Source organism: Triticum urartu, chromosome 1, assembly GCF_003073215.2.
Source record: "Triticum urartu cultivar G1812 chromosome 1, Tu2.1, whole genome shotgun sequence".
Lineage (NCBI taxonomy): Eukaryota > Viridiplantae > Streptophyta > Magnoliopsida > Poales > Poaceae > Triticum > Triticum urartu.
The window spans coordinates 492,841,465-492,856,029 of NC_053022.1; the positions used below are offsets into that span (position 1 = coordinate 492,841,465).

At 43.5% G+C, this 14,565-nt stretch overlaps 1 protein-coding gene across 1 annotated transcript; it reads right to left on the minus strand.

Moving 5' to 3' along the window:
* Positions 1-12,225: 12,225 nt before the first annotated feature.
* Positions 12,226-13,722, minus strand: LOC125536351 (transcription factor WRKY45-1-like). Its single transcript, XM_048699552.1, has 2 exons — positions 13,294-13,722; positions 12,226-13,171 (listed from the first exon to the last, which is right to left on the minus strand). The coding sequence occupies exons 1-2, from the start codon at positions 13,566-13,568 to the stop codon at positions 12,535-12,537; spliced, it is 912 nt and encodes a 303-aa protein (XP_048555509.1). The 5' UTR covers positions 13,569-13,722; the 3' UTR covers positions 12,226-12,534.
* Between the last annotated feature and the right edge of the window lie 843 nt (positions 13,723-14,565).

The following is a 14,565-nucleotide window of genomic DNA, read 5'->3' on the forward strand; positions in this document are numbered from 1 at the left end:
ATGGACTAGTGCAAGCATCTCGGAGTTGGAATAAACGTTTTGATAGTGTGATCAAAGCATATGGTTTTATACAGACTTTTGGAGAAGCCTGTATTTACAAGAAAGTGAGTGGGAGATTTGTAGCATTTCTAATATTATATGTGGATGACATATTGCTGATTGGAAATGATTTAGAATTTCTGGATAGCATAAAAGCATACTTGAATAAGAGTTTTTCAATGAAAGACCTCGGTGAAGCTGCTTATATATTGGGCATCAAAATCTATAGAGATAGATCAAGACGCTTAATTGGACTTTCACAAAGCACATACCTTCATAAAGTTTTGAAGAAGTTCAAAATGGATCAAGCAAAGAAAGGGTTCTTGCCTGTGTTACAAGGTGTGAAGTTGAGTCAGACTCAATGCTCGACCACTGCAGAAGATAGAGAGAAAATGAAAGATGTTCCCTATGCTTCAGCCATAGGCTCTATCATGTATGCAATGTTGTGTAGACCTGATGTGTGCCTTGCTATTAGTTTAGCAGGGAGGTACCAAAGTAATCCAGGAGTGGATCATTGGACAGCGGTCAAGAACATCCTAAAATACCTGAAAAGGACTAAGTATATGTTTCTCGTTTATGGAGGTGACAAAGAGCTCATCGTAAATGGTTACGTCGATGCAAGCTTTGACACTGATCCGGATGACTCTAAGTCACAAACCGGATACGTATTTTTATTGAACGGTGGAGCTGTCAGTTGTTGCAGTTCTAAGCAAAGCATCATGGCGGGATCTACGTGTGAAGCGGAGTACATAGCTGCTTTGGAAGCAGCAAATGAAGGAGTCTAGATGAAGGAGTTCATATCCGATCTAGGTGTCCTACCTAGTGCATCGGGTCCAATGAAAATATTTTGTGACAATACTGGTGCAATTGCCTTGGCAAAGGAATCCAAATTTCACAAAAGAACCAAGCACATCAAGAGACGCTTCAATTCCATCCGCGATCAAGTCAAGGAGGGAGACATAGAGATTTGCAAGATACATACGGATCTGAATGTAGCAGACCCGTTGACTAAGCCTCTCTCACGAGCAAAACATGATCAGCACCAAGACTCCATGGGTGTTAGAATCATTACTGTGTAATCTAGATTATTGACTCTAGTGAAAGTGGGAGACTGAAGGAAATATGCCCTAGAGGCAATAATAAAATTTTATTTATATTTCCTTATATCATGATAAATGTTTATTATTCATGCTAGAATTGTATTAACCGGAAACTTAGTACATGTGTGAATACATAGACAAACAGACTAGTTTGCCTCTACTTGACTAGCTCGTTGAATCAATGATGGTCATGTTTCCTAACCATAGACATGAGTTGTCATTTGATTAACGGGGTCACATCATTAGAGAATGATCTGATTGACTTAACCCATCCGTTAGCTTAGCACGATGATCGTTTAGTTTGTTGCTATTGCTTTCTTCATGACTTATACATGTTCCTATGACTATGAGATTATGCAACTCCTGATTACCGGAGGAACACTTTATGTGCTACCAAACATCACAACGTAACTGGGTGATTATAAAGGTGCTCTAGAGGTGTCTCTGATGGTGCTTGTTGAGTTGGCATAGATCGAGATTAAGATTTGTCACTCCGGTTGTCAGAGAGATATCTCTGGGCCCTCTCGGTAATGCACATCACTATAAGCCTTGCAAGCATTGTGCTAATGAGTTAGTTGCGAGATGATGTATTAGGAACGAGTAAAGAGACTTGCTGGTAACGATATTGAACTAGGTATGAGGATACCAGCGATCGAATCTCGGGAAAGTAACATACCGATGACAAAGGGAACAACGTATGTTGTTAAGCGGTTTGACCGATAAAGATCTTCGTAGAATATGTGGGAACCAATATGAGCATCCAGGTTCCGCTATTGCTTATTGACCAGAGACGAGTCTCGGTCATGTCTACATAGTTCTCGAACCCGTAGGGTCCGCACGCTTAAAGTTCGGTGACGATCGGTATTATGAGTTTATGTGTTTTGATGTGCCGAAGGTAGTTCGGAGTCCCGGATGTGATCACGGACATGACAAGGAGTCTCGAAATGGTTGAGACATAAAGATCGATATATTGGATGGCTATATTCGGACACCGAAAGTGTTCCGGATGGTTTCGGAGAAAACCGGAGTGCCGGAGGGGTTACCAGAACCCCCCAGGGAAGTATTGGGCCTTAGTGGTCCCGAGGGGAGAGAGAGGGCACCAGCCCAGGAGGTGGCGCGCCCCCTCCCATGAGGAGTCCGAATTGGACTAGGAGAGGGGGCACGGCCCCTCTTTCCCTCTCCCTCTCTTTCCTCCCCCCTTCCCCCTTCCTAGTAGGACTAGGAAAGGATGAATCCTACTCCTACTAGGAGGAGGATTCCTCCTCTCCTTGGGCGCACCAAGGCCGGCCGGCCTCCCCCTTACTCCTTTATATAAGGGGGCGGGGGCGGCACCCAAAGACACACAAGTTGATTGTTCCAAGACGTGTGCGGTGCCCCCTCCACTATAATCCACCTCGATCATATCGTAGCAGTGCTTAGGCGAAGCCCTATGTCGGTAGCAACATCATCACCGTCATCATGCCGTCGTGCTCACGGAACTCTCCCGCGAAGCTCTGCTGGATTGAAGTTCGTGGGACGTCATCGAGCTGAACGTGTGCTGAACTTGGAGGTGTTGTGCATTTGGTACTTGGATCGGTCGGATCGTGAATACGTACGACTACATCAACCACGTTCTCATAAAGCTTCCGCTTACGGTCTACGAGGGTACGTGGACGATACGTTCCCCTCTCGTTTCTATGCATCACCATGATCTTGCGTGTGCGTAGGATTTTTTTTTTGAAATTACTACGTTCCCCAACAGTATCAATGGGCTATGGAGATGCCCATCAATAGATGTCAATGTGAGTGAGTAGGGATTGCCATGCAACGGATGCACTAGAGCTACAAATGTATGAAAACTCAACAAAAGAAACTAAGTGGGTGTGCATCCAACTTGCTTGCTCACGAAGACCTAGGGCATTTGAGGAAGCCCATCGTTGGAATATACAAGCCAAGTTCTATAATGAAAATTTCCCACTAGTATATGAAAGTGAAAAAATAAGAGACTCTCTATCATGAAGATCATGGTGCTACTTTGAAGCACAGGTGTGGAAAAAGGATAGTAGCATTGTCCCTTCTCTCTTTTTCTCTCATTTTTTGGGCCTTCTCTTTTTTTGGCCTTTCTCTTTTTTTTTCCTCACACCGGACAATGCTCTAATAATGATGATCATCACACTTCTATTTATTTACAACTCAAAGATTACAACTCGATACTTAGAACAAAAATATGACTCTATATGTTTGCCTCCGGTGGTGTATTGGGATGTGCAATGAATCAAGAGTGACATGTATGAAAAAATTATGAACGGTGGCTTTGCCACAAATACGATGTCAACTACATGATCATGCAAGGCAATATGACAATGATGGATCGTGTCATAATAAATGGAACGGTGGAAAGTTGCATGGCAATATATCTCGGAATGGCTATGGAAATGCCATGATAGGTAGGTATGGTGGATGTTTTGAGGAAGGTAAATGGTGGGTTTATGGTCCGGCGAAAGTTGCGCGGTACTAGAGAGGCTATCAATGGTGGAAGGGTGAGAGTGTCGTATAATCCATGGACTCAACATTAGTCATAAAGAACTCACATACTTATTGCACAAAATCTACAAGTCATCAGAAACCAAGCACTACGTGCATGCTCCTAGGGGGATAGATTGGTAGGAAAATACCATCGCTCGTCCCCGACCTCCACTCATAAGGAATACAATCAAAGAAATGCCTCATGCTTCAAATTTATTACACAACGGTTACCATTCGTGCATGCTACGGGACTTGCAAACCTCAACATAAGTACTTATAGTAGTGATTTGTTTTCTTATACCAAACTGCTCCATTAGGAGTAGAGATAGAAAGAATAAAATATGAATGGGTTTGCATCAGTACTTATAGTAGTGATTTGTTTTCTTATACTAACGGATCTCACGAAGGTTTTGTTGAGTTTTGTGTGATTGAAGTTTAGTTTTGGGCGATGTTACGATGGATGAAGGAATAAGGAGTAAGAAGAGCCTAAGCTTGGGGATGCCCATGGCATCCCAAGCTATTATCCAAAGAGAAGCAAGCAACTAAGCTTGGGGATGCCCCGAGTGGCATCCCCTCTTTCTTCTAACGACCAGTATTTTACTTCGAAGCTATATTTTTATTCGTCACATACTATGAGTTTTGCTTGGAGCGTTCTTGTATGATATGATCTTTGCTTGTTTTGCTTTTATTAAGTCTTGAATCCTTGCTGGACACACCTATTTGAGAGAGCCAAAATTATGCCATGACTTGTTAGAATTGCTCTCTATGCTTCACTTAAATCTTTATGAGCTATGGAATTGCTCTAGTGCTTCACTTATATCTTTTTGAGCATGGTGTGCTTTGTATTTTTGAAGAAATGCTCTCATGCTTCACTTAGATTTATTTGAGAGTTAGTAAATTTTTAAGAAATTCTCTCTTGCTTCACTTAAATTAATTTGAGAGAAAGAAATATTATGCTCATGATCTTCACTTATATTTGTTTGAGCTTATCAAAAGCAACACATGAAAATTAGTCCAAAGTGATAGATATCCAAGAGGATATAATAAAAACTTTCATGAAGATCATTGGACAAAATAAACTTGATTCTTAGTAATAGTTTTGAGATATGATGATGTGATATGTGATATGTTGATGAGTAATTATGCTTTAGTAAGAATATTGGTGTTAAGGTTTGTGATTCCCTATGCAAGCACAAGTCAATAGTTATGCAATGAAATTACATCCTACTTGTGGTGCATTATTCAGGTGTTAATTATGCTTAATGCTCGCTTATGAGATTTTTCGTTTCTTGGTTGGTCGCTTCTCAATCTTTTGCTAGCCTTCATTTTGCACTAAGTATGATCACTACTTGTGCATCCAAAATCCTTTAAACCAGTTTTGCCACATGAGTCCACCATACCTACCTATATGCGGTATTCGTGCCGTTCTAAGCAAATTTGTATGTGCCATCTCTAATTTTCAAAATAAATTTCTCTTTTATGTGCTCGTACCGCTCATGAAACGGTAGGGGGTGGCTAATATATTTCCATGCTAGATATGTTATTCTCACGATGAGTGTTTATTCACTTGTCATTGCACGAGAGTAAGGCAAAGGTATTAGGGATGCCCAGTCCCGAAATGAAAAATGAATTTACTTTATGTTGTCAAATAATAAATTCCTTGGAAAGTGTTGGTATGGAAGGCACCCATGGATACGGCTAGCCATGGAAAGTGAAAGTATGGTTGAAAAAGGAATAAACTTTAATTTCTGTTTGGGAACCGCCTATGATATATCTAGCATGGAAAGTATTGGGAACTACGCATTTTCTCATTGACAGGAAAAGCCCTCCCCAAAATGTTTTTATCTCTATCTTTTTCGCTTTGAGCTCTGGCACCTCTACAAATCCCTACTTCCCTATGCGAAGGGCCTTTCTTTTACTTTATGCAATTTTTATTTTTAACTTGAGTCTCCATCTTCTCTTATAAAGCACCAACTAAGGGGCACTATGATCGTACTTGAGCATTGGGTGTAGCTAATATGCGAGTGTGTTTCATGAATGGATCAATGATTGAGCATAATGGGCTAGGGATAACTTTTAGTGTTGATATTTTGAAAGACATGGTTGCTTGTTGATATGCTTGAGTATTTAAGTCTCATGTCAAAAATAGACTATTGCTTTGAACCATATAAAATTCCAAATGTCCACGCTACAAAGAAAAGAATATGTGATGAACATGTTAGGCAGCATTCCACATCAAAAATTCCGTTTTTATCATTTACCTACTCGAGGACGAGCGGGAATTAAGCTTGGGGATGCTGGCACGTCTCCAACGTTCTATAATTTTTGATTGTTCCATGTTGTTATATTATCATTCTGGATGTTTTACAATCATTTTATCTCATTTTTTGGTACTAATTAACCTATTGACATAGTGCCAAGTGCCAGTTGTTTTTTTCTACATGTTTTTTACATCATAGGAAATCAATATCAAATGGAGTCCGAACGCAGTGAAACTTTTTGTGGATTTTTTTGGACCAGAAGACATCCAGTGGGCCAAAGAAGTACCGAAGAGGGAGCACAACACAAGCCACCTGGAGGCCCCAAGCGCGCCTGGTGGGTTGTGCCCACCTCGGTGCCCCTCCCGAACCGCCTCTTTCTCTATAAATACCCCAATATTCCAGAAACCCTAGGGGAGTCGAAAATCAATTCCAGCCGCCGCAGAGTCCAGAACACCAGATCCAATCTAGACACCATCACGGAGGGGTTCACATTCCATTGGTGCCTCTCCGATGATGCGTGAGTAGTTCTTTGTAGACCTTCGGGTCCATAGTTAGTAGCTAGATGGCTTCCTCTCTCTCGTTTGATTCTCAATACAATGGTCTCTTGGAGATCCATATGATGTAACTCTTTTTGCGGTGTGTTTGTTGGGATCCGATGAACTTTGAGTTTATGATTAGATCTATCTTTTTATCCATGAAAGTTATTTGAGTTTCTTTGATCTCTTATATGCATGATTGCTTATAGCCTCGTATTTCTTCTCCGATATTTGGGTTTTGTTTGGCCAACTTGATCTATTTATCTTGCAATGGGAAGAGGTGCTTTGTGATGGGTTCGATCTTACGGTGCTTGACACGACTATGTATCGTTGCCATTAAGGATAAAAAGATGGGGTCTATTCTACATAAATAGATCTTGTCTACATCATGTCATCGTTCTTATTGCATTACTCCATTTCTCCATGAACTTAATACACTAGATGCATGCTGGATAGCGGTCGATGTGTGGAGTAATAGTAGTAGATGCAGGCAGGAGTCGGTCTACTAATCTTGGACGTGATGCCTATATAATGATCATTGCCTGGATATCGTCATGATTATTTGAAGTTCTATCAATTGCCCAACAGTAATTCGTTTACCCACCGTTTGCTATTTTTCTCGAGAGAAGCCACTAGTGAAACCTAGCGCCCTGGGTCTCTTCTTTATCATATTTGCCTTCGCGATCTATTTTTATTTGCTTTTATTTTCAGTTCTATTAAACCAAAATTACAAAAATACCTTGTTGCACTTTATTTTATTCAATATATATTTATCCCATCTATCATATTTTTATTACGTCTGTTTGCCAATTTCTGGTGCCGTTACCCGAAAGGGATTGACAACCCCTTTAATATGTCGGGTTGCGAGTATTTGTTATTTGTGTGTAGGTGTCATTCACGTAGTGTTGCGTGGTTCTCCTACTGGTTCGATAACCTTGGTCTCATCACTGAGGGAAATACCTACTGTCGATGTGTGGAGTAATAGTAGTAGATGCAGGCAGGAGTTGGTCTACTAATCTTGGACGTGATGCCTATATAATGATCATTGCCTGGATATCGTCATGATTATTTGAAGTTCTATCAATTGCCCAATAGTAATTCTTACCCACCGTTTGCTATTTTTCTCGAGAGAAGCCACTAGTGAAACCTACAGCCCCGGGTCTCTTTCTCATATTATTTGCCTTTCGTCTATTTTTATTTGCCTTTTATTTTCAGATCTATTAAACCAAAAATACAAAAATACCTTGCTGCAATTTATTCTTATTTATTTTAATTGGTGTTCGATCTGTCAATCTACTACAAATTTATTCACGTCTGTTTGCCAATTTCTGGCGCCGTTACCCGAAAGGGATTGACAACCCCTTTAATACGTCAGGTTGCGAGTATTTGTTATTTGTGTGTAGTGTCGTTTACGTGTTGTTGCTTGGTTCTCCTACTAGTTCGATAACCTTGGTTTCATCACTGAGGGAAATACCTACCGTTGTTGTGACGTATCATCCCTTTCTTTTTGGGGAAATACCGACGTAGTTCAAGCAAACATCATGGGGCGCGACCCTTTGGCTTGGGGAGCAAGCCCCCTTTTGGTGTGACCAGGGTTTGGAAGGGTGGCTCACCCCTTGGGGACAGCCCCCTCCTAAGTCGTCACCTCATTAGACTATTATAAATAGGTGGGGACAACCCCCTCCATACATATCTGATTTTGCACGGAGCCTGCCCTTTGTCTCTTGCTCCCCTCCTCTCTCCTCTCTCTCTCTCTTTCTCTCTCTCTCTATCTATCTATCTATCTATCTATCTCTCTCTCTCACACACACGAATTGTTCATGCGTCGTTAGGCTCCTCCTCCTCTAGTTCTCGTATGTATCTCTTGTTCTGGATGGCGAAGCTGTGTAGGATGGACGATTTTGTATGCATAGATACCTACAGACGCACTGTATGTTTGGTGCTTGATCTATGGATCAGTTCGAGGTATGAATTCTCGCGGCTGTGAGGTATAACCTAGTTGTGGTAATCTGCATCAAAATGCTCCACCAACTCTTCTCTCCATTGCGCTACATTTGTGAGCAATCTAATCTAGATCCAATCTCACATGTATCTTCATAGTGATCCAGGGATGGTTTGTAGGTGTAGATTTCTTTTCTACTACATTTCCAAATAGTGGGTAGTTCCAAGATTCCTACTACAAAATTCAAAAGGTTTAGGAAAGGGGTGAAAATCTAGTCTAAAGGGATTTCAAATCTCGCTGCTTCAGTTAAAGATGCCAATGCCCTTATCACCCTTTGGGAAACTATTTAGGAATTTAGGAGCCTAACCAATATTGACTGGAATGGCAGAGAGATCATCAAGGAACATCTCAAAAATCTTGTTGTCTAGAGATCATGTTGGAAGCAAAGAGTAACCATTAGAACGATTATAGTGGGCGAGGAGAATTCAAAAAATTTGCAAGCAAATTATGGACACAACAATATCTCTATGATGAAAGATGACACAGATACTGAATATCATGAGCACGAACTCAACACAAGCCTTTTATGGAGAGCCTTTGAATAAAGACTTGGTCAATCACTTCAAACTTCTTCTTTGCTAGATCTGAACTCTCTCATTCAAAAATGTGATGAGATTCAGTGTTTAGAGATCTTCTTCCCAATAATGAAATTGATGAGGTTATTAGGATGCTTCATGTGGATAATGGGACTGATGGTTTTGATGGGCTTTCATTAAATCTTGTTGGAGCATTATTTTTCATGACTTCCATATACTCACTTAGGAATTTTATCATGGAAGATTAATTTGCAAAGTATCAATGCATTGGACATCACCTTGATTCAAAAAATACACGCCTTTGACTGCAAGTGATTTCAGGCCTATCTCTTTGCTAAGTTGCACATGGGAAAACTCTACGCATACTTTGTTGTGAAGGCATTGATCATGGAGAAGCGAGGAAGGATGGGCAAGTCGCTAACAAGGAGCGAGGAACTGCGTGCTTAAGAAGAGTGAAACCCAAGTGTCGTGTAGATTACACAACTTCTAGACACCCAGAGCTCAGGGTTCAAGAGCGCCAAAACTTCAGACTACCTTTGAAATTGCTTGTGGATACCCAAGCTCGCGGACCCTGGAACTATGGCCCTACCGTGGCACCCTCTCTAGACACCCTGGATTCCCCCAACCCCACGGATCTCTGAGATTTTCTATGAGAAAATGGTTGGGCTAGGCCCATGGAATCTCACCTACGTCCATACATGTTCGTGGGAAATTATATGCTTCATACCTCCTACACTTTGTAGGGTTAGGAAAGTATTAGAGACTAAACTAAAGAGAAGTGTGCTCGTATATCTCCCCAAGTGGGATCAAGGCCTCCCTCTTGTGGAGAAGCATCTCACCTCCATCTCATCAGATGGGGAAGAACAATCCTACCTTCCTATCGTGTTCCATCAGGAATTTTGAATCAATTTCACCTCTTGCGTTGTCTTTTGAGTTATAAAATGAACCTTGGCTTGTGAATCTTCTCTATCATGTGTTTTCCTCCATGTTTCCCTTGTGTTTTGATTGTGATCTCCCTTTAGTTATTACTCTTCATTGTACCTCAAATCCACCTCCAATTTGTGAAGATCATGTCACTCTACGGCTTGCCGCATATGACAAGTCCCCTGACAGCGCGATGAGAGTTTGGCAGCATCTCCTTAATTTCTCAGATCAATGAAATTAAGATTCGCCTGCACGATCAGTCTGCCCGCTCCTCCCTTGAAGGGCATGTTCCCTTTGTCACGCATATAGTCATTCAGTGGTGATCACTTTTGAGAATTCGTGTGCCAACACATGAGCAATCCTGGAGCTTTAGGCCTATTTCCATTGCGGCACTTGTTAGGTCTAGATTAGCTCACATTCATTGTTTTTTTGGGTTGTCAGAGGGTTTTCCCTTCCTTTTTGTTAATAATCGTATTTTTTGGTCACTCACGCTATATTGGCCTTTTTCTTCTTAAGACAATGACGAGCTCCCACGAGTGTTCGAGAAAAGAAATATCTATCACGAGAGAAAAATAAACAAGCTATTGGTAATGCAATGTCATCAAATTGAAGAATGTGCTAAATAATCAAACTCAGGGCCTTGCAAAAGTAATCCCAGTCTGAGCTAGCAGATTGACAAGCCTTTTTGTGAGGAATTACGTATATACCGTTGAGAACTTCCTCATATGCCCAGACACCACTCAAAATTTCCGACATCCAAATATGCCCTTGTTCTTTTGTGGGGTATAGATACATTGCTACCGTGAGTTAAGACGTTTACTATGTACAAGATATATATTGTGTTCATATGTTATCATATTGGCCATTCTACAAGTTAGGTCCATAAATAATAACAAAAGTTGTCTGCCAAATTATAAAGTTCAACCATCTACCGCGTATTCTTGCTTGTGATCATGAGATGTTATTTCTTCATTTAAAACTTTCAAATTTCTGCCAAAATTTGATTGAAAAACTTGACAACTTTGTTCATCTTAAACTATTGCACAAAATTGGCTAAAATTTGACTAGAATAGTAAGGAACACATTTATAATTACTATAAATATTTCATTTTGAGAAGTTTTCCAATTTTTAATCAGAAAATTGCTAATGAAATTTCTCTTAAACTACTGTCCAGGACAGGTGGAAAGATTACCATCATATATACTAAAGACATGATTTATAATTCAATGCACCGTTTTCACACTTTTTTGTAAACTTATGAAATTTTGACGAAATTTTGTTAAAAAATATATAGCCGATTTTCTCTATAAGTACTGCCTAGTTTTTACTCATCTAAGAAAACTACTAAATATCATTAATATTTGCACTAGTATATTCAGTATTTTTTGAATAGTTTCAAGTTGTGGCCAAACATTGATTTTATCCATTTCCACACAAGCTAAGGCAAAGTGAATAATCGTTCCAACAAGCAATTGTACGTCAACCAACGGTAGTGGCATATTTGAATGGTTATCTTGAATGGTATTTGTGCATATCGGCGAGTTCCTTGTGTGTGTTTTTCTATCTCTCCATCTGATGTCTGTTAGCAAAATAACTAATTAGTACTGCTATTAGTGCATACTAACATACTACTACGAGGAGGAGGACTCAACTCGATAAACAAGGTGGGGATGCAAAATGATGAATGTTATGTTACTCATTTGCATCCCTACAACGAGAGGAGGACTGCTACTATACAACTTGATCGGTATTTTCTAGCTTACACCGGCGCCTACTCCCGTTGTGCTCAATATGCAATGGGTGTTCTTAAACTCGATCTTGCTGGCGATTGGGGTTGGGACCATCGTTTAATAAATCTTTACTTTGCATCCTTGGCTCTAAGTGCAAACATTTGATGACATCTCGCAAAAAGAAACGACATAGAATAACATGATGATGCTTACAGCAATTTGACTATAACCGGATAGGCTCCTCCTCCCACCTAACGCTTGTTTATTTACGTGCAAGTCGTGCACACGCAAACGTGCATGATTAGAGATTTAGAGCTCAAGGCCTCCGATGTTGTGGGCATGGACACACACCATGTAGCCAAAACAGATCCAGATTGTATACCTGCAAAAGAAAAGATATCCAAATTGTGTGTCTCAGGGCAGAGGGTTTGACTACAGTGGCTACGGACCTCATATCGTGCGCCATGTCCATCCTTAATTTAAACCTAACGCATCAGCATCGCCGTTGGATTATGGGATGTGCTCTTTGGACGGTGTAGATTAGCAACCAGCTCAGATTAAACTACTACTCAAAACATTTCAAATTACTCGTCGCAGAAATGAATGTATTTAGAACTAAAATACATTTAGATACATCTATACCTGCGACAAGTAATTCGGAACGGAGGGAGTACTACAAATGATTGTGCAAACACTCACTCTCGTGTTGTTCATCACCGGTTACTACGACAAATGTAGATAGAAACACATAGCTACTCTCTCCGTCTGAAAAAGCTTGTCTCAAACTTGTTCCTCAAATGAATGTATGTAGTACTAACTTGTGCTACTAGATACATCTATCTAACGGAGAGGATATTTCACAAAAACATCTGCGCTGAGAGAACAAGAACAGCAACTAAGCTATTGGAACAGAGGAATGGCGTCAAAATCCATGAACTCGCAATCGAACGAGCTGTCGCCGAAGTAGTCCCAGTCCAAGCAGCCCGACAGAGGATTCCATGCCGGGGAAGCACAAGAGAAGTCGGCCGACGAACTCAGCTCCGCCGCCGCCGGATCCGTCGCGTGTGAGTCCTCCGACGTTGACTCAACTTTGGCCTCTTTCACTCCGAATTCCTCCGGCGAGCACACGGCCTGCGACGAGCCTGAGGCCCCGCTGTCGCTCCTCCGGACGTCGTCGGTGTCGCTGGGCGAGGAGAGCCACGGCGAGCCGCTGCTCGCGGTGGCCGGCCCGAAGTTGATGACGAACGGCTGCATCTTGACGTCCTCGGCCTCCAGGACGGCGCCAGCGGCGTCGCCCTGGCAGCAGGTGTGGTCGCCGAAGTAGGTGATGACGTAGAGGGAGGGGTCGTCCTCCGCCTGCTGGACCTGCCTCGTCGCCGGGCAGCCGCTGTCGTGCTTGTAGGTGCACCTGAAGTAGAGCCTCGGGTGCCTGTTGTTGTGGATCTCCTTCTGCCCGTACTTCCTCCATATGAACCCGTCCTCCGCCGTCCGCCTCCTCTCGACTCTGGCCGCCTTCTCACCGCCGCTCGCGCGCATCCTGAAGAAAAAAGTAAAGCCGTCCTGTTAAACCAATGCTCGGCTGAAAACCTCAACGCCGGCACGGCGGGCAACACCGCCACGCTCATGTGCAAGTCAACAGCAGTTTGCTAGCGAGCCTACCTTCTTCTCGGCCTCGTCAGGCTGTCTGCGCCGCCGGGTCCCGACTTCCGCTTCCTGCCGCCGGAGACATCGACCGCGGCGCCTTCGACGGCGTGGAGCGCGGCGAGCGCGCGGTCGCAGCAGCGGAGGATCTCCCCGGCGAGCTCCCGGATCCCGGCGTTGTCGGGGGACGACGCGCCCCGGAGCAGGGCCTCGAGGACGGCGGCCGAGTCCCGGCCCTGCACGACCAGCTCGGACACGGTGGGACAACCCGCGGGAGTGACAAGTGCCGCCATCTGTGTCCTGTTCCTCCTTCGCAGCTGAGCTTGGATTGCTTTGTACTTTGGATCTACGCGAGCCCGATGATTGTGCTGTGGCAGCTGCTCTGGATCTAAGCTTTTCGTCCGAGGAGGAGGAGGTGGTGGTGGAGGTCCCGGTGGAAAGGTGGTGTGGATTTATACACGCACGCGGCTGAGCTTGGAATTTGTTTGGATCGACCCTCCTTTGGACAGCGCCAGCTCGAGGAAGCAGCGGCGACCAAGGAGCACATGGCACGTACTACCAACGTACGTACGGTGGTGGTGAGCTCGATCGAGAGAGTGAGGCTCCCTCAACCAAAATCAATTAATTTACCCACGTGCCGTTTCGAATACGCGCGGTTGCTTCCATCATGGATGTACCGCGTCGCATGGCGCGTCGTGCCTCGGCTAAACTAACGAGAGTCGTTGCAGGGGACCAAACGAGGCGTTCACACCTGCACACTTCACAACTATAGCTGATATGTTTGCAATGGCATTTAGCCAGATTGGAGCGCTAGTACTTTGGCCAACTCCAACGCGCGGCTGCATTTGGCCTGTGCCTGTTCGTTTTGGGTCGGAAAAAAAATGCGGTCCAACGCGCCGTCGCAACCAGGCAGGCATCCACTTTCTGTCCGTTCGTGGCCGATTTCTGGCTCAAATTTGGACCGGGTTTGCGTTGAAACAGACAGACCGCGGACATGCGCGACGCCCACCCTTGTCCTCCCTAGCCCGCACGTCGGGGCACAACCTCCCCGGTTTCCTCCTTCTCCCCCAAAACCCTCCCGCCTCACGCCATGGCCACCAAGCCAAAGGACGCCGTCAACGCCATTTTGGCCGCCACCCTCGTCGCGCCCGAAAAGAAGAAGAAGCCCAAGAAGGTGCTCACGCCGGCGGAACATGCCCGAGAATCGGCGAAGAGGGCTGGCCGTAGGGCCAGTGCGGCCGCCGCCCAGGCCGTCCTCGACGCCGCCACCGAGGATAAACGAGACCCTGG